This window comes from Myxocyprinus asiaticus, chromosome 39 (assembly GCF_019703515.2).
Source record: "Myxocyprinus asiaticus isolate MX2 ecotype Aquarium Trade chromosome 39, UBuf_Myxa_2, whole genome shotgun sequence".
Lineage (NCBI taxonomy): Eukaryota > Metazoa > Chordata > Actinopteri > Cypriniformes > Catostomidae > Myxocyprinus > Myxocyprinus asiaticus.
This window is the reverse complement of record NC_059382.1, coordinates 35,253,018-35,274,038: the sequence shown is the minus strand read 5'-3', so window position 1 is coordinate 35,274,038 and position 21,021 is coordinate 35,253,018. Positions and strand designations below refer to the sequence as shown.

General features: G+C 39.9%; 1 protein-coding gene across 2 annotated transcripts in view; it reads left to right on the top strand.

Moving 5' to 3' along the window:
• The window catches only part of rsrc1 (arginine/serine-rich coiled-coil 1), a 460,355-nt gene that overhangs the window by 14,343 nt on the left and 424,991 nt on the right, over positions 1-21,021 (top strand). For both annotated transcript variants that reach the window (XM_051679647.1, XM_051679648.1), the window contains one exon: positions 11,038-11,160. In XM_051679647.1, coding sequence (XP_051535607.1) covers positions 11,038-11,160 — 123 coding nt within the window. The remainder of the gene's footprint in view (positions 1-11,037; positions 11,161-21,021) is intronic.

Sequence of the window (21,021 nt, the reverse complement as noted above, 5' to 3'; positions counted from 1 at the left end):
GGCAACCCTGCCGAGTGCCCCTATCTAGAGTAAAATAATCTGAAATTAATCCATTTGTTTGTACCGCTGCTACAGGGTGTCTATAAAGTAACTTGATCCAACCAATAAACGTACTCCTGAACCCATACATTTCCAAAATCTTAAAAAGATAATCCCAATCTACCATATCAAACGCCTTTTCTGCGTCGTGAGATGGCAGCGACTGGAGTCTGATCATTTGCCACTGACCACATGATATTGATGAAACACCTAATATTATCAGAAAAGTTATGACCCTGAATAAACCCCACCTGATCTATATGTATAATAGATGTCATAACCTTACTTAATAGGTTAGCCAAAATGTTAGCCAAAATTTTTACATCTAGCTGGATCAGGGAAATTGGACGGTAACTTTTACACTCGCTTGGATCTTTGTCCTTTTTAAGAATCGGACTGATCTGGTCTTGTCATGGTCGGAGGAAGCTTTCTATACTTTAATGATTCAGTATAAACTTCTAACAAAAATGGAGCCAGTTCTGTAGCATAAGATCTAAAAAATTCAGCAGCAAAACCATCTGGCCCCGGAGCCTTGCCTGTAGGTAGGGACTTAATTACCTCGTCAAGTTCACCAGGGTTATTTCAGAATCAAGAGACTTTTTTTGCTCAGTCGTCAGCTTAGGGAGTTCTAATGGTTCCACAAATTTTCTAATATCTTCAACAGTAGACAAAGATGTGGAACTATAGAGATCAAGATAGAATTCTTTAAAGGCATTATTAATATCAATGGCCGAGGTAAAAATTTCACCACCGGCAGATTTCACTGAGGGAATGGTAGAAAGACTCTCTCTGCTTTATATATCTAGCCAAAAGCTTCCCTGCTTTGTCCCCCGACTCAAAGTATGACTGTCTTGCCCTGAATAACCAAAACTCCACTTTCCGCGACAAAATAGTATTATATCTGCATTTCAATCAGGTCAATTCTCTGAGACCATCAGAAGTCATTTGGCGCTTCAGCTCTGCCTCGGCACTTTTAATATTTCCTTCCAACTCCACGAGTTCTTGTACTTTGGATTTTTTGATGAACGAGGCATACTGTATGATCCGACCCCTGAGAACTGCCTTAAGTGCCTCCCAAGCCACACCCACAGAGGATACTGAGAACCAGTTGGTCTCCATATAAACATCGATTTCAGTCTTTAACATTTGTTGGAAATCAGGATTTTGCAAAAGGGATACATTAAAGTGCCAACTATATGATTTATTTTTCTCTGTATGTGGCAACATCTCTAAATTCACCAGGGTGTGATCTGAGACTAAAATGTTTCCAATTGAGCAATCCACAGCAGATGAAATGAGGGACTTAGATATAAAAAAAAAAAATCTATTCTAGAGTAAATCTTATGAACTGATGAAAAAATGTATAATCCCTACCAGATGGGTTCAAAAGTCGCCAGATATCTGCAAGACCAAGATTTTTACACATCCTGTGAAGCGTCAATGTTGCTCTAGGGGGCTTACACACTTTTGCTTCACTATGATCAAGGACTGAGTCCATCAAAAGATTAAAGTCTCCCCCCAGTATTGTCATGAGAGATGCCAACAGCTTGCAACATCCCATCAAGATCTATAAAAAAGCCCTGATCATCAACGTTAGGTGCGTAAATATTAGCCAAAATCAACCTTTGCCCCTGAATTTCTCCTGAAACAATGACTCTTCCTAATTTATCTTTAATCTGTTTGAGACATTTGAATTGTAGATGCTTATTTATCAGTGTAATGACTCCCTTGCTCTTACTTGAGCCAACACTAAAGGAAACATGTCCACCCCATATCTTACCAAATTTTTCAGCTTCCTGCGGGGAAAGATGCGTTTATTGAAGAAACACAATATCATATTTCTTACGTTTAAGAAAAGAAACAACCTTACAAGGAAGGTTATTGTACACAATAACCTTCCTTCTTTTTATGGGGTGCCCCAACCCATTCACATTCCATGTGGAGAGAGACAACTTATTCATATTAACATTTGACATATTGATATAATAAAAATAAATAAATTGTGTCAAAAACAAGATTACACAGACCACATTCCCCATTAATGCAACAATCAAACCCCAAACTTCCCCCCCCGAGCAAAACAAACAGAAAAAAGAAAAACGTGCACATTAACCCGTGCATGACAGCGCCAACCGGCGACAATCCCTCTAAACTCAGAGTCCATGTATGCACGTGAGAACCCCTGCGACAGCTTTGCCAAGGGATTATTCAAGTCCGGTGTTTCTGCACAAATTTTGTGAGGCAAAATTACATAACAGAAAATACTTTGTAAAACAGACCCCAGCCAACAGGCAGAATAACAGAAAAAAATATGTAGATTCATTCACAGAACTGTCTTGAAGGTGTGTTCCTCCGCAAAATAAACTCCAGCTGATATAAAGCCGTTCAGTTTCCTCGGACAGACAAACAATTGTTCAGTGAGCCAGGTGTTATGAGTGCAGCAGATGAGGTAATCATTCTACTTGGAGCCATAAGCACAAAGAACAAACAGATTTAACCACAACTGTCCCGAAATAGTGTAATTCCACAAAACAAGCTCCAGCCGCTAGGCGGAGCCAGTACGAAAAACAAAACCGGCATCCCGGTTCCTCGGATGATCAAGAGCCAAACTAACTTGGAGGCTGCGCAAAAAAAACACCATAACTTACTCAGCCCGTCAACTTTATAAAGGACGTCCTTTATGTGAGCATGTAGATATTTTGCGGTCATCCATAGTGTCCATTCTTGATCTGGCCGTGAACTTCAGTGTAAAAAAAAATCTTTTGTCAATGCAAAAATTTCTTGGTGTTATGCCACAAAACAAACTCCAGCCGCTAGGCAGAGTCAACGCAAGAAGAAACAAAAATGGCACCCAGCTTCCTCAGATAATAGAGTACCTGAACCGTGAGTCAGTCCACTAATATAAGAAACATCAAATGGCTTACTCTAATGTATTTATGAAGGAGAGTGCCTATTTTGGACAAGTAAATACTTTGTGACCATTGTTCGTTTCTATTCTCAGTTTGGCCGGGAACATCAGAGCAAACGAGATCTTTTTCTGATGTAAGAGTTTCTTAAATTCCTTGAACCGATTGCGTTTCTCTCTTGTCGAGTTCGCAAATTCTGGGAACAAGAAAATATTATGGTTCTTCCAAGAAAGCTTCCCTTTGCTCCTCGCCTGGCGCAACACCAGATCTTTATCGGATGATCTCAGAAATTTGGCTAGAATCGATCGGGGCCTATCTCCCTCACCAGATAGTCAGCTAGCTGGTGCAGAACGATTAAGGCCTTTTTCCTCCCGAGGAGATTCGCTTTGCCTAATCGCATCGCTGATGAATGGCCCTTTAATATTGAAAGCGACGCAAATGTTTGCCATTAGCTCATTCACGTCAATTTTACCCCAGTATGGTAGGTGGCTCAATGGACCTTTCAGCTGGTCTGCCCTCCGCCTATCACAGATGAGAAGAACTACTTGACAAATTTGCAAAACAACTAAAACAAGTTCTTTAGCGCGCACATAGAGAAAAGAAAATCAATTTCTCTACCAGCTTTAGCAGTGCTTAAGAGTTTGTTGATTTGCTCAACGAGAAAGAAAAACATTCAGGACACTTTCATAAACTTAAATTTATCTGCTGGACAAGCTGACTTCCAGTATTATCACGTATACACAGTCTGAGAGGTGATTAGAAAGAATTGAGTGTAAAAAATAATATTAACGGTAAAAACATGTTATCATTTGTAAAGAGTGATTATATGCCATTGCCATGCATACTGTATGTACTTGTGTTAAGTACATTTGTTTAAAATCACTGTGTAATGCACACTCATAATGACTGTTAAAATAAATGTTTAAAACAAAAGTTTGATTGTATCTTATTGCCATGTACATCTAAGTGTGTTATAGATTTGCTCAAAAAACCTGCATGTTGCGATTAAATGTGACATCTAAACAAAATCCATTTTCAGTCTGACCCATTAGCCATTATTATATACTTTTATACTGCTAAAGGTGGGGGGCCTGGGTAGCTCAGTGAGCAAAGACAATGACTACCACACCTGGAGTCGCAAGTTAGAATCCAGGGCGTGCTGAGTGACTCCGGTCAGGCTTCCTAAGCAACCAATTGGCCCGATTGCTAGGGTGGGTAGAGTCATGTTGGGTTAACCTCCTCGTGGTTGCTATAATGTGGTTCTCGCTCACAGTGGGGCACGTGGTGAGTTGTGCGTGGACACCGCGGAGAATAGCGTGAAGTCACCACATGCACTGTCTCCACGGCAACGCGCTCGAGCCACGTGATAAGATGCACTGATTGACTGTCTCCGATGCGGAGGCAACTGAGATTTGTCCTCCGTCACCCGTAGTCACTACACCACCATGAGGACCTAGAGCGCATTGAGAATTGGGCATGCCAAATTTCCTTGTCTTATGGAAACAAAAGACTAGGAAAGCTTCAGGCCCAGACGGTGTTTCACCTGCCTGTCTGAAAGTCTGCGGTGACCAGCTGGCCCCCATCTTCACACAGATCTTCAATAGATCACTGGAGCAGTATGAAGTTCCCTGCTGCTTTAAACACTCCACCATCATTCCGGTCCCCGAAACCCCAAATCGCAGGACTTAATGACTACAGACCTGTCGCTTTCACATCTGTGGTCATGAAGTCATTTGAGAGACTGGTTTTGGCCTACCTGAAGGACATCACTGGACCCCTGCTTGACCTCCTTCAGTTTTCTTACCAAGCAAACAGGTCTGTGGATGATGCTGTCAATGTGGGACTGCATTATATCCTGCAGCGAGCAAACTGACCCAGCTCTCTGTGCCCATCCCAATCTGTCTATGGATCACCAGCTTTCTGACAGATAGGCAGATGTTTTTAAATGGATTGGGTATTGGTCTGACAAGCCCGATCCAAATCCTATACTGTGTGTTAGTCATGTTCGTTACTGTCAAGCTCCAATTATGACAGTAATTCAAAAATGAATTATCAATTCCTTTTCTAAGTTCTCAGGATACAGAGTCAGTTGGTCTAAATCCAAAGCTTTGGCTCTGACTGCGTACTGCCCAGTAACAGCTTTTCAGCCTGGCACCTTCCAGTGGCTCAAACAGGGCATTAAGAATTTGGGCATCTTATTCCCAGAATATTTGTCTGATTTAGTTAGTTAATATTGATCCCTTAATAAAAAGGTTTTCGAGCGGTGTGGGTAGGTGGGCTTCATTACATTTATCTATGATTGGGAAGGTTAATGTTATTAAAATAATTTGTATTCCAAAATTCAACTACCTGCTACAGTCTCTCCCTGTACATGTCCCGCTCTCTTATTTCAAGCAATTTGATAGTATAGCGAAGTCCTTCATTTGGAATGGTAAGCGTCCCAGATTACATTTCAATAAGTTACATAGGCCCATTGACAATGGTGGGCTAGACCTACCCAAGATTTTGTTTTATTATTATGCATTCAGTCTTAGACATTTGGCTCATTGGTCGCTTCCACCTGAGAGAGCCTCTCCCTGGTTTTGTATCGAAGTTCTTGCCCCTATTTTGCCATTGCAAAGCCTTTCTATTAAACTAACCGGAGAAGTTAAGTCACACCCCATTATCTCGCATTTGCATGTGGTATGGACAAAAGTGTCCAGAGTGTTTAATTCGGACATTTATTTAAATGTTGCCTCGCATATGGCTGAACCCAAAATTACGTATTAATAAGTCCCCTTTCTGCTGGTCAGAGTGGATTGTGAGGGAGTTTAGTACGCTCGGTGACCTATATGAGAGGGGAGTGTTGAGATCTTTTGAAAATGTTTCAACATTCCCAGATCTCAGATCTTTAGGTATTTACACCTGCACCACCTGCTCTGTACTATTTTTGGGAGTAGCATACGCCCCCCTAAAGTGGCAGATACTCTGGAAGTGGTGAATATTGCTTTTGGAAACGGTCATGAGGCATCAGTGTATTACTTCGTTAATTCAGAGTCTGGGGGACGGAGCTTCAACTTATCTCAAGAGATTATGGGAGAACTTCCTAAACAAGAGATCATAGCGCAAGGAATGGGGTTTGCCATTTTGATTTGGTCTTTGAAAGTGGCTCTAAGATGTCTAAGTTAATCCGTATGAGTAAAGAATACGGAAGTTGACAGCAGCATATTGAAGGAAGAGAGAGAGTTCATTAGTTGAATTAATGCAGTCAGGCTTGTCTATGGAAGTGATGTCAGCCTTTCTAAACATAGTGCAGAGAGTCATGCTGGCTAATGGGTCAGTGCTCCGGTCTTGACCTTTGCCTGCAGATTGCTGCATGTCTTCCTGCATGTCTGCATCAGGATATAGCTAAGAAAGACCTTCTTAAAGAGTCATGAAACCCAAAGGCATCTTTTTTTTATGTAAACAGTTATGGACACATTGCATATCATTGAAAACAATAATAGCACTCATTATGTGTACTACTATGATGAAAGTGGTTAATTTAACTATTTTGAGCCTTTTCGTTCTTACGGTTTAAAAACCAAAGTTGAAGCAACTTCACGCCACTGGCTATTAAATATTACAATTTCACTCACCAATGATTGAATTGTGAAGTGGTGAAGAACACCTGTGCCAGAACCAGTTTTGATGTGGGTGGGTGGGTGGGAGGGGGCAACCAACTGGCTGGTTGTTCCACAGTCAATATACAGATTGGATTGTACACCCAATACAGACCAGCTTCCAAGATTGTCAAAGTCACGGTGACTGACTAGTTATTTATCTACATAAATATTAGTCAAAAACTCCTTACACAGTTCGAATGTTGTGTATTTTACCATACACTACAGTAAGAGAGAAATTGTTTGAGGATACGTTTATCATAGCATTTTTCTTTTTAATAGCGGTATAAAAAAACTAACTATGGGGCATCATTCAGGGTTGACATACTTGGAATGCAAGTGTACAATTTTTTAACAAAGAGGATAATGACTGAAGGAAAATAAACTCAGAGGCTCAACATTTGCTGTCAGTTGGCTCGGGGGTTTTATAAGTTTAGAGAAAAATAGTATTTTCGATAAATTTCATATTAATTTCATTAATATAATTTGCTTCTATTATAATTATTTTTCATTCCTATTGAAGAAGAAAAGTCTGCTCTACTCCAGACAATCAGAATTTAAAAAAACATTACACTAATGGGAGAGTCACGTGAAGCCATGCGAGGAGCAGACGTGTAAACAACGAGCTCTGCGCACTTTGCTAGTTTTTAATTATTTATTTTGTCATAAACAGGTGAGATTTGATACACCCTGTTACATATTTGTTCTTTGAAGTCAACATGGCAAAGAATTCAAAATCCTTGGGCTCTGGAGATATTAAAAGACACTTACGTGCTCAAGCTGAAACCTCAGACAGGCCCGCAAACCAGGGACTAGGTTTGGACAGTGCGGCGGGAGAAATCCAGCAGCAACTGGCGAGTATGTCGGTGATGTTGACGAAGGTTGTTGCTGACTTAGAGGATCTTGCTGTAATACGTCGATCGATTACTGCGATGGAAACGAAATTCTCTGAGTTGGTTACAAGATTGTCGGACCTCGAGAGACGGATCGATTATCTGGAGTCATCGGAGAGGGAGTTAGTTGCTAACCCGCTAGCGACCAAAATAGATTTGGAACGCATTTTGGAAAAACTGGAGGATTTGGAAAATCGTAGTAGGCAAAACAATGTCCGAATTGTTGGAATTCCTGAGCATGAAGAAGGTCGAGATATGGTGAAAATGCTAGACGATTTTTCTGTTTGGGGAAGTTCAGGTTTTGATTGTTGCACTAATGTGGAATGTGGTCTTTATAATTTTATTTTTGACACACAATCTATTTTTTCTAATATGTCAAAATGTCAGATGTTAATATTAGTGGATTATCTCTCTCCACGTGGAATGTGAATGGGTTGGGGCACCCCATAAAAAGAAGGAAGGTTATTTCTTAAATGTAAGAAATATGATAGTGTTTCTACAAGAAACACATCTTTCCCCGCAGGAAGCTGACAAATTTGGGAAAATATGGGGTGGACATGTTTTCTTTAGTGCTGGCTCAAGTAAGAGCAGGGGAGTCATTACATTGATAAACAAGCATCTACAATTCAAATGTCTCAAACAGATTAAAGATAAATTAGGAAGAGTCATTATTGTTTTAGCAGAAATTCAGGCGTAAAGGTTGATTTTGGCTAATATTTACGCACCTAACGCTGATGATCTTGAAGGGATGTTGCAAGCCGCTGGCACCCCTCAAGATATAATATTGGGAGGAGACTTTAATCTTTTGATGGACTCAGTCCTTGATCATAGTGAAGCAAAAGTGTATAAGCCACCTAGAGCAACATTGACGCTTCACAGGATGTGTAAAAATCTTGGTCTTACAGATATTTGGAGACTTTTGAACCCAAAAGTTCAAAAGTCTTTTTTTTTTTTTTTTTTTTTTTTTATATATCTAAGTCCATCATATAATCTTTTGTGGATTGCTCAGTTGGAAACATCTTGGTCTCAGATCACGCCCTGGTGAGTTTAGAGGTTTTGCCACATATAGAGAAAAAGAAATCAGATAGTTGGCACATGTATCCCTTTTGCAAAATCCTGATTTCCAACAAATGTTAAAGGCTGAAATCAATGGTTATATGGAGACCAACTGGTCCTCGGTATCCTCTGGGTGTGGCTTGGGAGGCACTTAAGGCGGTTCTTAGCGGCCGGATCATACAATATTCCTCATTCATCAAAAAATCCAAAGCACGAGAACTTGTGGAGTTAGAAGGGAATATTAAAAGTGCCGAATATCATCTGATGGCCTCAGAGAATTAACCCAATTGAAATACAGATATAATACTATTTTGTCGCGGAAGGTGGAGTTTTGGCTATTCAGGGCAAGACAGTCATATTTTGAGTCGGGTCAAAGCAGGGAAGCTTCTGGCTAGATATATAAAGCAGAGAGTCTTTTTCTACCATTCCCTCTGTGAAAATCTGCTGGTGGTAAGATATTTACCTCGGCCATTGATATTAGTAATGCTTTTAAAGAATTCTATCTTGATCTCTGTAGTTCCACGTCTTCGTCTACTGATGAGGATATTAGAAATTTTGTGGAACCATTAGAACTCCCTAAACTGACGATGGAGCAAAAAAATAACCTTGGAGGAGATTGACGGAGGTAATTGAGGCCCTGCCCTTTGGGGCCAGATTGCTTTGCCACCAGGTTTTTTATATCTTATGCTACAGAACTGGCTCCACTTTTGTTAGAGGTTATAAGGAATCATTAAAGAATGGAAAGCTTCCGCCAACAATGACGAGCGCGGATCAGTCTGATTCTTAAAGACAAAGATCCAAGTGAGTGTGAAAGTTACCGTCCAATTTCACTGATCCAGCTAGACGTTAAAATATTGTCAAAGATTTTGGCTAACCGATTAAGTTATGACATCTCTTATACATACAGATCAGGTGGGGTTTATTCGGGGCCGTAGCTCTTCTGACAACATTAGGCGTTTCATCAATATGTGGTCAGTGGCGAATGATCAGACTCCGATTGCAGCCATCTCACTTGATGCTGAAAAGGCGTTTGATATGGTAGAATAGGATTATCTTTTTAAGATTTTGAAAATATACGGGTTCGGGAATACTTTTATTGGATTACTTTATAGACATCCGGTAGCGGCGGTACAAAAAAATTTATTAATTTCAGATTATTTAAATCTGGATAGGGGCACCTCTTTGCCCTCTTTCCCCATTATTGTTCTGTCTTGCCCTGGAACAATTAGCAGCTGCGATAAGAAGGGAAGATGATTTTCCAGGGGTGGTGGCGGGAGGTGTGGCGCATAAGCTTTTGCTTTACGCAGATTATATTTTATTATTTGTCTCCGACCACACTAGATCTATGCCTTACCTCCACATAATTATTCATTCCTTTCCTAAGTTCTCAGGATACAGAGTCAGTTGGTCTAAATCCGAAGCTTTGGCTCTGACAGCGTATTGCCCAGTAACGGCTTTCCAGCCGGGCGCCTTCCAGTGGCCCAAACAGGGCATTAAGTATTTGAGCATTTTATTCCAAGCAAATTTGTCTGATTTAGTCAGTTAATTTTGATCCCTTAATAAAAAGGTTTTCGAGCGATGTGGGCAAGTGGGCTTCATTACATTTATCTATGATTGGGAAGGTTAATGTTATTAAAATGAAAATTTTAATACCATATTGGTTCAGCTGCATGGGTTTTCTCCTTTTTATGTATTAAATTATTTGACAGTCTTTAAAGTTTGTGTCTGTATTCAACAACTTAAGGGTAAGAGGTAAGGGTTAAAGTAATTTCCTCATCCCCAATAATAGGGTACAAAGCAATATTTGTAGCATTAGTACTTTGTCTAAGACTGCTGATTTTATGACGGACTTCTATATCAATCTTGTCATACTATGAATTGACAAATTTCCCTCTTGAAAAAAGAATTAACACAAAACCCACATAAAATGTAAAACACTGTTATTTCATGCTCTCTTGTGTTGTTGGAGCATGCTCGTGTGTCTGCTGGTTGTGTCTGTAGAGGTGCGGTTACCTTATATGCGTTTGCTGTAGCCCTTGCCAGTTCTGTGCCCAGTTCATGTGAAGGGGGATTCCTCGGTCTCTGCCTGCGTCTCGGGGAGTATATCATCTGGGCTTTGCTTCGCACCACACCAGCTTCAACAGATTCTTCAGATTGTTCCTGACTTCCACAACGTGCACACTTATTATACGAACACACCCTTCACTAGTCCATTGTGGCTCACTGGATTTCAGCCTTCTACAGCCGGCGCCGGGTGCGCCTCATCGAGAACTTTGTTAATAAACCATTGAACCGTCATCTCTGCTTTTGGGTCCTTTTCAACATTGTGCAAACAGTGTATGATCTAGGGCTGTCACGATTATGAAATTTTTAATTGTAAACAAATAATTGCGATTATGACAATTGTTTGTTTTAGGGCTATGACAATTAATTGTTATTAATTGCCAATCACATGACAATTAATGGCATGTGATTAATGGACTGTTGTTCCTCATGTTCCAGGCGCAGACATCATTCCAGCAGTAGCTCTTCCAGAGGTTCCAGCCACAGGAGGCGGAGCCGTAGCACAGATAGGGGGCGGAACCACAGGTCCTACAGATCTCGATCCCGCAGCCGAAATCAGAGGTAAGGACGAGCACTCTGAAACATGGAAATTAAATGGTTCCGTATTGCTGGTGGCATGAATGTTATAACAAAATTATTTAAAAAAATAATAATTTACCTGTCAGCAATGTTTAAATTAAATGGTACAGTTTTTCATTAAATTTGTAAGCATAGTTTCTTCTAGTTCAGTCTTACATAAAACTTTTTCAAGTAGGCATCATCAGACCATTATTTCTGTTAATCAGTCATTGTAATTAGTTGTTTAAGGTAGGGATTATGGTACATTAAATTCCAGTTGTGATGATCATATTTACGAGTTGAGTGCACATGAATGGCACCACAAAGTTAAAATTACCGGTGGGAAACTCAGGATTTTTTTGAGCCTCAAAGGAAAAAGTTTCCAAGTTGTGGCATGTCTATAAAAGATTTACTACCATCTTGGTATTGGTAATAATTCTGTTTTGACTGTGCAGTTTAGTTTGTATGATTTTTTTTTTTTTTCTTATTGTTAAGGGAGTCGTTCACCCGAAAATGATAATTCTCTCATCATATACTCACCCTTTTGCCATCTCAAACTTTTATGACTTTCTCTGTGAAACAACAATCTTCTGAGGGAAGATTTTTAATGGATAATGATGTTTGTCCAAACAAAGCATGTCAATGGGGTCCAAAACTTTAAAGCTCCAAAAAGGACATCAAGGCAGCATAAAGGTAATCCATACTACTCGAGTGGTTTAATTGATGTCTTCTAAAGCGATATGATCGGTCAGGTGTGAGAATAAAACGGTGTAACTAAAAAGTTTTTAAATCTGCAGTCTCCTTGGTGCATTCATGATTTAAAGCTCAATTACACTTCCTCGTTCTTGACTAATGCACAAGAGCGCATGTGCATGCGCAGAATGCGTCAAGCACGGGGAAGTGAAATCAAGCTTCAAATCATGATTGCAACGCCTGAACTTGTAAGTACTAACTTCCCACGAGGACTTCAGTGCAGCATCAGTAATGCTATTGCTCAGACTTGTGTTGTTTTGGCAATTGAACAAACCCTGATATAACCCTATATATTAAACTTTTGTGCTGCACAGTTTGTGATATGGTCATAAATGAAGTGTGCTATTTCTAAGGCTGTAGCGGTTTATTGTGGCACGATACATCGCGACTCAAAAATGTGACTGTGCATCGTGGACATGGGATGCATTTTTAAAATATATATATTATTTTAGTGTCTATCCTATCCAATACGTGCAACGTCCTAAGCATACGTAACACACACAATTGCACACTAGCAGCCACAGGTGTTGTATGATGAGTTCGGGTGAAACTGCGCAAACTGAAACCAGGAGCAGGAGAGCATGCGTCTTTTCAGCGTGAGGGATCGATTGTCCATTTGAAGCACGAGTGATCTGCTCTGACTGTGTGAGAGAAAATTTAAGTTTACAGAGGTTTAATGATGTGCCATAATAATCTACTATATGTATATAATGCTGAATATTATAATAATGCTATGGGGAGATATAATCCTAATGTCAAATGTCACGTCTGATTTGATTTCATCAGTAAATTATTATTAACTGGATAAGCATGCGCTTCCATTAAATATGTATTTTGAAAATAATATTTAGATGTAATCAGAGACAATATTATTTTAGAAAAATAAAATTTTCGAATTATTCTGATAGCCCGTGAGCACCTAAAATAGAGAGAAAGCAATATCATTTTAAGCACTCTCAGGTAAACATCCATAGAGATAGTGTTTTAAACATGTCTGACTGTTATAGCGCCACCTATTCATTAAGATCCTCAATTTTGCATGCTGCTTTGGAATCACGTTTCTTTTGTGTACTAAATGAAATTCCAATCTGAGCCTTTTTTAGGAGTTATTGGCTTTTGGGTAAACTAAACCACACCCATATGTTTAAATTACCCTATTATAGCCATTCTTCAATTAAATTTTTTTATTGATTCGTAGACATATAACAAATAAAAAACACAACATATATATACATTGAATTAACATTTAACCCCCACTATTACCCCTTCCCCTCCCCAGTCACCAACCCCACCCTGACCCCCAACGAACACCCCTGTGCACGCACAAACACACACACACACACACACACACACACACACACACACACACACACACACACACACAAAAAAGAAAAAAACCTCTCTCTCCACAGCCTCTCCCCGAAAGTCTCCCAAAAACACTAAATAATTGCCCCATTTCCTATCAAATAAATCCCAAAGCCTTCTGCTTGACACCTCCTCGAAAGCTGCCACCCTCCCCATCCCCGCACACCACTCTGGAAATGAGGGCGCTCCATCCGATTTCCATCTCCTTAAAATAATCTACCTGCCAATCATAATACTGGTCAGAACCCAATTTTTTTGTGTTTATCCCCCAAATTTATGACCGCCCCATTGCCGAAAATAAAGTCTGGGGCAAAATGAAATTTGAGTGCCCAAAACATAACACATAAAACTCTGAACCTTCAACAAAATTCTTGGATCTTAACACACCCCCAAAAAACATGGGTTGTGTCTCCATCTTCTGATTGGCATTCCAGCAGGTGGGTGTGTCTTTAAAACCAAGCCTATACAATCTAGAGGGGGTCCAATAGAATCTATGTAAATTCTTGAATTGCATAAGGCGAACCCTTGCATCTCTAGATGCAGACTTGACATTTTTTAGAATCCTAGCCCACACTCCCTCCTCCAATACCAAGTTTAAATCTTTTTCCCATAATCTCTTGATAGAAGTTAAAGCTCCCCAGACTCTGAATTAGCAGGGAGTAACACACTGATGCCTCATGACCTTTTCCAAAAGCAGTAATCACCTCTCCCAGAGTATCTGCTGCTTTAAGAGGTGTGTGTGCTACTCCCAAAAACAATACAGAGCAGGTGGCGCAGCTGTAAATGCCTATAGAACTGAGATCTGGGAATCCCAAAATGTTTAACCAAATTTTCAAAAGATCTCAACACACCACTCTCATATAGGTCACAGAGTGTAGTAACCCTCTCACAATCCAATCTGACCAGCAGAAAGGGGACTTATTACTACATAATTTAAGGTTCAGCCATATGCTTGAGGCAACATTTAAAAATGTCAGAATTAAACACTCTGGACACTTTTGTCCATACAGAGTGCAAATGCGAGATAATGGGGTGTAACTTCTATGATTAGTTTCATAGGCTTTGCGATGGTGAAATGGGGCAAGAATTTCCTGTTCAATACAAAACCAGGGAGGGGCTCTCTCAGGTGGAAGCGACCAATGAGCCAAATGTCTGAGACCGAATGCATAATAAAACAAAATCTTGGGTAGGCCTAGCCCACCTTTGTTAATCGGCCTATGTAACTTATTAAAATGTAATCTAGGACGCTTACCATTCCAAATGAAGGACTTTGCTATGCTATCAAATTGCTTGAAATAAGAGAGGGGGACATCTACAGGGAGAGATTGTAGCAGGTAGTTAGATTTTGGAATACAATTAATTTTAATAACATTAACCTTCCCAGTCATAGATAACTGTTATGAAGCCCACCTGCCCACATCGCTCAAACCTTTTTATTAAGGGGTCATAATTAACTGACTAAATCAGACAAATTTGCTGGGAATAAAATGCCCAAATACTTAGTGCCCTGTTTGGGCCATTGGTTGGTGCCGGCTGGGCAGTACGCTGTCAGAGCCAAAGCTTCGGATTTAGACCAATTGACTCTGTATCCTGAGAACTTAGAAAAGGAATTAATAATTCTGTGGAGGCAAGGCATAGATCTAATGGGGTCGGAGACAAATAATAATATATCATCTGCATAACGATTATGCGCCACACCTCCCACCACCACCCCTTGAAAATCATCCTCCTTTCTTTATCGTGGCTGCTAATGGTTCCAGGGCAAGACAGAACAATTATGGGGAAACAGGGCAACCCTGCCGGGTGCCCCTATCCAGAGTAAAATAATCTGAAATTAATCCATTTGTTTGTACCGCCGCTACTGGGTGTCTATAAAGTAACTTGATCCATCCAATAAAAGTATTCCCGAACCCATATATTTCCAAAATCTTAAAAAGATAATCCCATTCTACCATATCAAATGCCTTTTCGGCGTCAAGTGAGATGGCAGCGACCGTAGACTGATCATTCATCACTGACCTCATGATATTGATGAAACACCTGATGTTATAAGAGCTGCAGCCCTGAATAAACCACACCTGATCTGTATGTATAAGAGATGTCATAATCGGTTAGCCAGAATTTTTGACAATATTTTTACATCTAGCTAGGTCAGAGAAATTGGATGGTAACTAACACTCGGTTGGATCTTTGTCCTTTTTAAGAATCAGACTGATCCGGGCCTGTGTCATGGTTGACGGAAGCTTTCTATTCTTTAATGATTCCGTATAAACTTCTAACCAAAGTGGAGCCAATTCTGTAGCACAAGATCTAATAAATTCAGCAGCATAGTCATCTGGCCATGGAGCCTTGCCTGTAGACAAGGACTTAATTACCTCTGCCAAGCTCCTGCAAGGTTATCTCAGAATCAAGAGAATTTTTTTTCTTAGTCGTCAGTTTAGGGAGTTCTAATGGTTCCACAAAGTTTCTAATATCTTCATCGGTAGACGAAGATGTGGAACCATATAGATCAAGATAAAATTCTTTAAAAGCATTATCATTATCAATGGCCAAAGTAAATATTTCACCACCAGCAGATTTCACTGAGGGAATGGTAGAAAAAGACTAACTCTGCTTTATTTATCTAGCCAAAAGCTTCCCTGCTTTGTCTCCCCGACTCAAAGTATGACTGTCTTGCCTTGAATAGCCAAAACTCCACCTTCCGTGACAAGATAGTATTACATCTGTATTTCAATCGGGTCAATTCTCTGAGGCCATCAGATGAGATTTGGCACTTGAACTGTGCCTCGGCACTTTTAATATCCCCTTCCATCTCCACGAGTTCTCGTGCTTTGGATTTTTTGATGAATGAGGCATACTGTATGATCCGACCCCTAAGAACCGCCTTAAGCGCCTCCCAAGCCATGTCCACAGAGGAAACTGAGGACCAGTTGGTCTCGATATAAACATTGATTTCAGCCTTTAACATTTGTTGGAAATCAGGATTTTGCAATAGGGATACATTGAAGCGCCAACTATACGATTTCTTTTTCTCCGTATTTGGCAGCATAACTCGCATAACATAACATAACTCACCAGGGCGTGATCTGAGACTAAGATGTTTCCAATTGAACAATCAACAACAGATGAAATGAGGGCTTGGATATAAAAAATATATATTTTCTAATATAGTCCCTACCAGATGGGTTCAAAATTCTCCAAATATCTGGAAGACCAAGATTTTTACACATCCTTTGAAGCGTCAGTGTTGCTCTAGGGGGCTTACACACTTTTGCTTCACTATGATCAATTACTGAATCCATCAAATAAATTAAAGTCTTCTCCCAATATAATACCATGAGGGGTGCCAGCGGCTTGCAACATCCCTTCAAGATCTATAAAAAAGCCCTGATCTTCAGCTTTAGTTTCGTATATATTAGCCAAAATCAACCTTTGCCCCTGAATTTCTGCTAAAACAATAATGACTCTTCCTAATTTATCTTTAATCTGTTTGAGATATTTGAATTGTAGATGTTGTCAATGTAATGACTCCCCTGCTCTTACATGAACCAGCACTAAAGAAAACATGTCCACCCCATATCTTCCCAAATTTGTCAGCTTCCTGCGGGGAAAGATGCGTTTCTTCAAGAAACACTATCATATTTCTTACGTTTAAGAAAAGAAATAACCTTCTTTCTTTTTATGGGGTGCCCCAACCCATTCACATTCCACGTGGAGACAGTCCACTCATATTAACATTTTACATTTTGACATGTTAGAAAAAATAGATTGTGTACAAAATAAAATGGTAAAGACCAGATTACCCATTAGTGCAACAATCAAATCCCGAACTTCCCCCCGAACCAAACAAACAGAAAAAAGAAAAACGTGCGCAGTAACCCCATGCACAACAGCACCAACCGGTGTCCATCCCTCTAAACTCAGTCCACGTATGCCTACAAGAGCCCCCGCAACGACTTTGCCGTCGGATTGCTCAAGTCCGGTGCTTCTATACAAATTTTGTGAGACAGAATTACATAACAGAGAATAATCTTTAAAACAAACTCCAGCCAATAGGCAAAATAATCACAGAATTTGTAGATTAATTCACAAAACTGTATTGAAGGTGTGTTCCTCCACAAAACAAACTCCAGCCTCTAGCGGAACCAGCACACATACAAAAAAGAAACGCAAGAAAAAAAGCCGTTCAGTTTCCTTGGACAGTCAAACGAGAGTTCAGTGAGCCGGCTGTTTCATAAGTGCAGCAGATGCCCTGATGCTTCCAATGTCCTGGAAAAAATACTCCACAAAACAAACTCCAGCCGCTAGGCGCAACCAGCACAAAAAGAAACAAAATGGCACCCAGCTTCCTCAGACAGTCAAGTGTGTATTTAGCGAGTGAAGTTCACTTGGGGGCCTCATGAGAAACACCAAATGGCTTTCTCACTCCAATGTTTTTATGAAGGACATTGCTTGCTGTGGACGTGTAAATACTTTGCGTCCATCCTTAGTATCTCTTCTCAGTTTGACCAGAAATATCAGTGCAAAAGCGTTCTTCCGTTGATGTAAGAGATTCTTGCATTCCTTGAATCAATCACATTTTTCTCTCGTTGAATTCGCAAAGTCTGGGAACAAGAAAATGTTGTGGTTCTTCCAAGAAAGCCTTCCTTTACTCCTCGCCTCGCTCAACACGAGATCTTTATTGGATGATCTCAGAAATTTGGCCAGAATTGATCGGGGCCTGTCTCCCTCCGCGGATCTGCAAGCCGGGACTCTGCGAGCTTGCTCGATTTCCAGCTTATGGCCTGTTTTGTCGAGCAGACTCTGGAAGAGCTCGTCTAGGAATTGCACCATATCTCAGCCTTTCTCATGGTCAGGAATTCCAACAATTCGGACATTGTTTTGTCAATTACGGTTCTCCAAATCCTCTAGTTTTTCCCAAACGCATTCCAAATCCACCTTGGTCGCTAGCGGATTAGCAGCTAATCCTCTCTCTGATGACTCCAGATAATTTATCCATCTCTCGACGTCCAACAATCTTATAACCATCTCAGAGAATTTCATCTCTGTGGAAGTAATCGATCGACTTATTACAGCAAGATCTTCCAAATCTGCAACTACTTTCATCAGCATTGCCGACACATTCATCAATACACGCCGGATTCCTTTCAGTTCACCATCCGAATTGAGTCCGGGGCACATAAGTGTCTTTTAATATCTCCAGACCCCGAGGATTTTAAATTGACATTGTCTTCCTAGAACAGTTATGCATCAGGGTGTATGGAATCTCAGTTTATGACACAAATAGTAATAAAAGTAGCAAAGTGTGCAGAGCCCGCCGTTCACACGTCCGCTCCTCGCATGGCTTCACGTGACTCCTATCCGATCTGCCTTTTTAACCTTGTCTAAAAGCTGCTAAAACCTGATTGGTCAATGGAAGCCATGTTTTTTAAGATATGCAGATGCCCTCATCTACGTTGTTGCGATCTTGGACAAAGACACAGCATACAAAATTTCAAGTCATTCGAACCAACAGTTCCATAATTAGAGACATTTCTAGAATTGTTATTTTTATTATAGCGCCACCAAGTGGCCATTCCCAGGCAAATATTTCGTGTCCTCACTTTGATCCCCAAAAGTTTTGTCAAGTTTGGTTGAGATTGCTCATTGCGTTCAGAACATATAGCCTTATAAGTGTTTTAGGCTCTCCCCACAAGATTTCATTGGCCTGTTATAGGCATGTGAAACCAATTTCTTTTTTTTGTTGATAATTATTGATTGTATTATTGATACAATCTTTATAAACTGGTTTCATTTTGATCAGACGAAAAACCTAGGACTAGTTATCAAAAGTAGGTTTTTAAAAAATTGATTATGCTAAAACAACGATTTGATTGACAGCAATAGTTCTTGAGGAAAAGTTGTTCAGGGTGAGGAGACCTATCTAAATATATGAATTACTTAAGTGTTTGTTAAACACTGCGAGACATACAGCCATTTCTGTGCTCATAAAAAGTGATAGCGCCTCCTGATGGCCATTTAAAAAAAAAAAAAAAATTCATACAGATGTCTGTGACCCAGAGTCGAATAAGCCCATGAAGTTTCGTTTCGATCGGCCATTGCAAACCTTGTCTAAAAGCATCTGATTATTAATTGGCTGATGGCGGCCATATTTTTTTAGATATGCAAATGTCCTCTTAGGTATTGATGGTGTGCTGGACACAGAGGCTAAACACAAAATTTCAAGTCAATTGGTGCAACGATGTCATAGAGCCATTTTCATGTTTGTTCAAATTATAGCGCCATCAACCAAATTTTGTGTGTCCTTAGTATGTCAATTTTGAACATGAAGATATCTATTTCCCTTCAAAAGTTATAGCCATTTAAGTAAAATTGGCCCTGCCTACAATGGACATTTTGGATTGGCGTGGCCATCCTGAATTGAAAATTCAACATGTTTTTGATAATTATTGATGTTGGGACTCCAACGAATTTTACCGCACTGGTTTGGTTCCGATCGGTCAAACGGCCTTGGACTAGTTCGCAAAAGTAGATCTTAAGAAAAATCGCAAATTGCGAAAAAAATATTTCATGACGGAAATTAAATCAAAGCCATTTTGTTCGTCTTGAACCAAGGAATTCAGTGATATAAGGCACTTGAGTGTGTGACATGGTTCAAAAGTTTGCAAATTTGATTTTGATTACTGTAGCACCACCGTGTGGCCGATTGGTGAAACTTTGCGTCCACCGTGTCCGCTGGAGTACTACCATCCCTGAAAGTTTCAGGTCTCTAGCACTTACGGTTTGGCCTGCACGATCAGTTTTGTGACAGTATAATAATAATAATAATAATAATAAAATAGCTGCAGGCAGCAATTAGTGGAGTTCAAGCCTTTAAGGTCCTTTATGTTCACATGCAACAGATATTAAGTATTAATTAGCCTGAAAGCTACTAAAACAATGTTAAAGTACCTTAATTTTGAGAAACATCAGGTGAGGTATCACAGATATGATATTTTTTACATTCTTGACTGTGACCAAGAGGCATAGGTATGCAATTATTTCATGTGTCCTCAGAAAGACCCCATACATAAGTGTCTTAAATTTTGTAACAATATCTCATTCTGTTCAAGAGTTATAACTGTTTAATTAAAAGTGCCACTACTTACGTTTTGTGTAGCTTTGCAACGTTGAATCGAAAGTTAAAACTTTTTTTGATCATTATTAATAATGGGATCTTTCTGCACTGGTTTGGTTCCGATTGGGTGAACGGACTAGGACTAGTTCAAATAGCAGCTGAAAGATGTTTTTGTTGATGGCAGCCATGTTTTTCAAGTTTAGCAACTGTACTCCTAGTCCTTGTTGGCACCTTAGACACAGACACTGCATGCAAAATTTCAAGTCAGTCAGCCCAACTGTTCCATAGTTAGAGCCATTTTAACATTTTTTACTGTTATAGCGCCACAAGAGGTGGAGATGCACAATTGTTTTTGGGTGTCCTTAGAATGACTCCATACACGTGTACCAAATTTTGTGGCAATATCTGATTCTGTTCAAGAGTTATAACCATTTCAGTTAAAGTGGCCACGCCCAGTACGAATATTTTGGTGTACCGTTTGACGATAAACATTTTTCACAATTCCTTTGATTTCTTTTCATAATGGAACTATGTTGAATCTTTCTACACTGGTTTGGTTCCGATTGGGCAAACCGCTTAGGACAAGTTTGTTTTAAATTTTTTCAAACAATCCAAAATAGCAGGGGCAA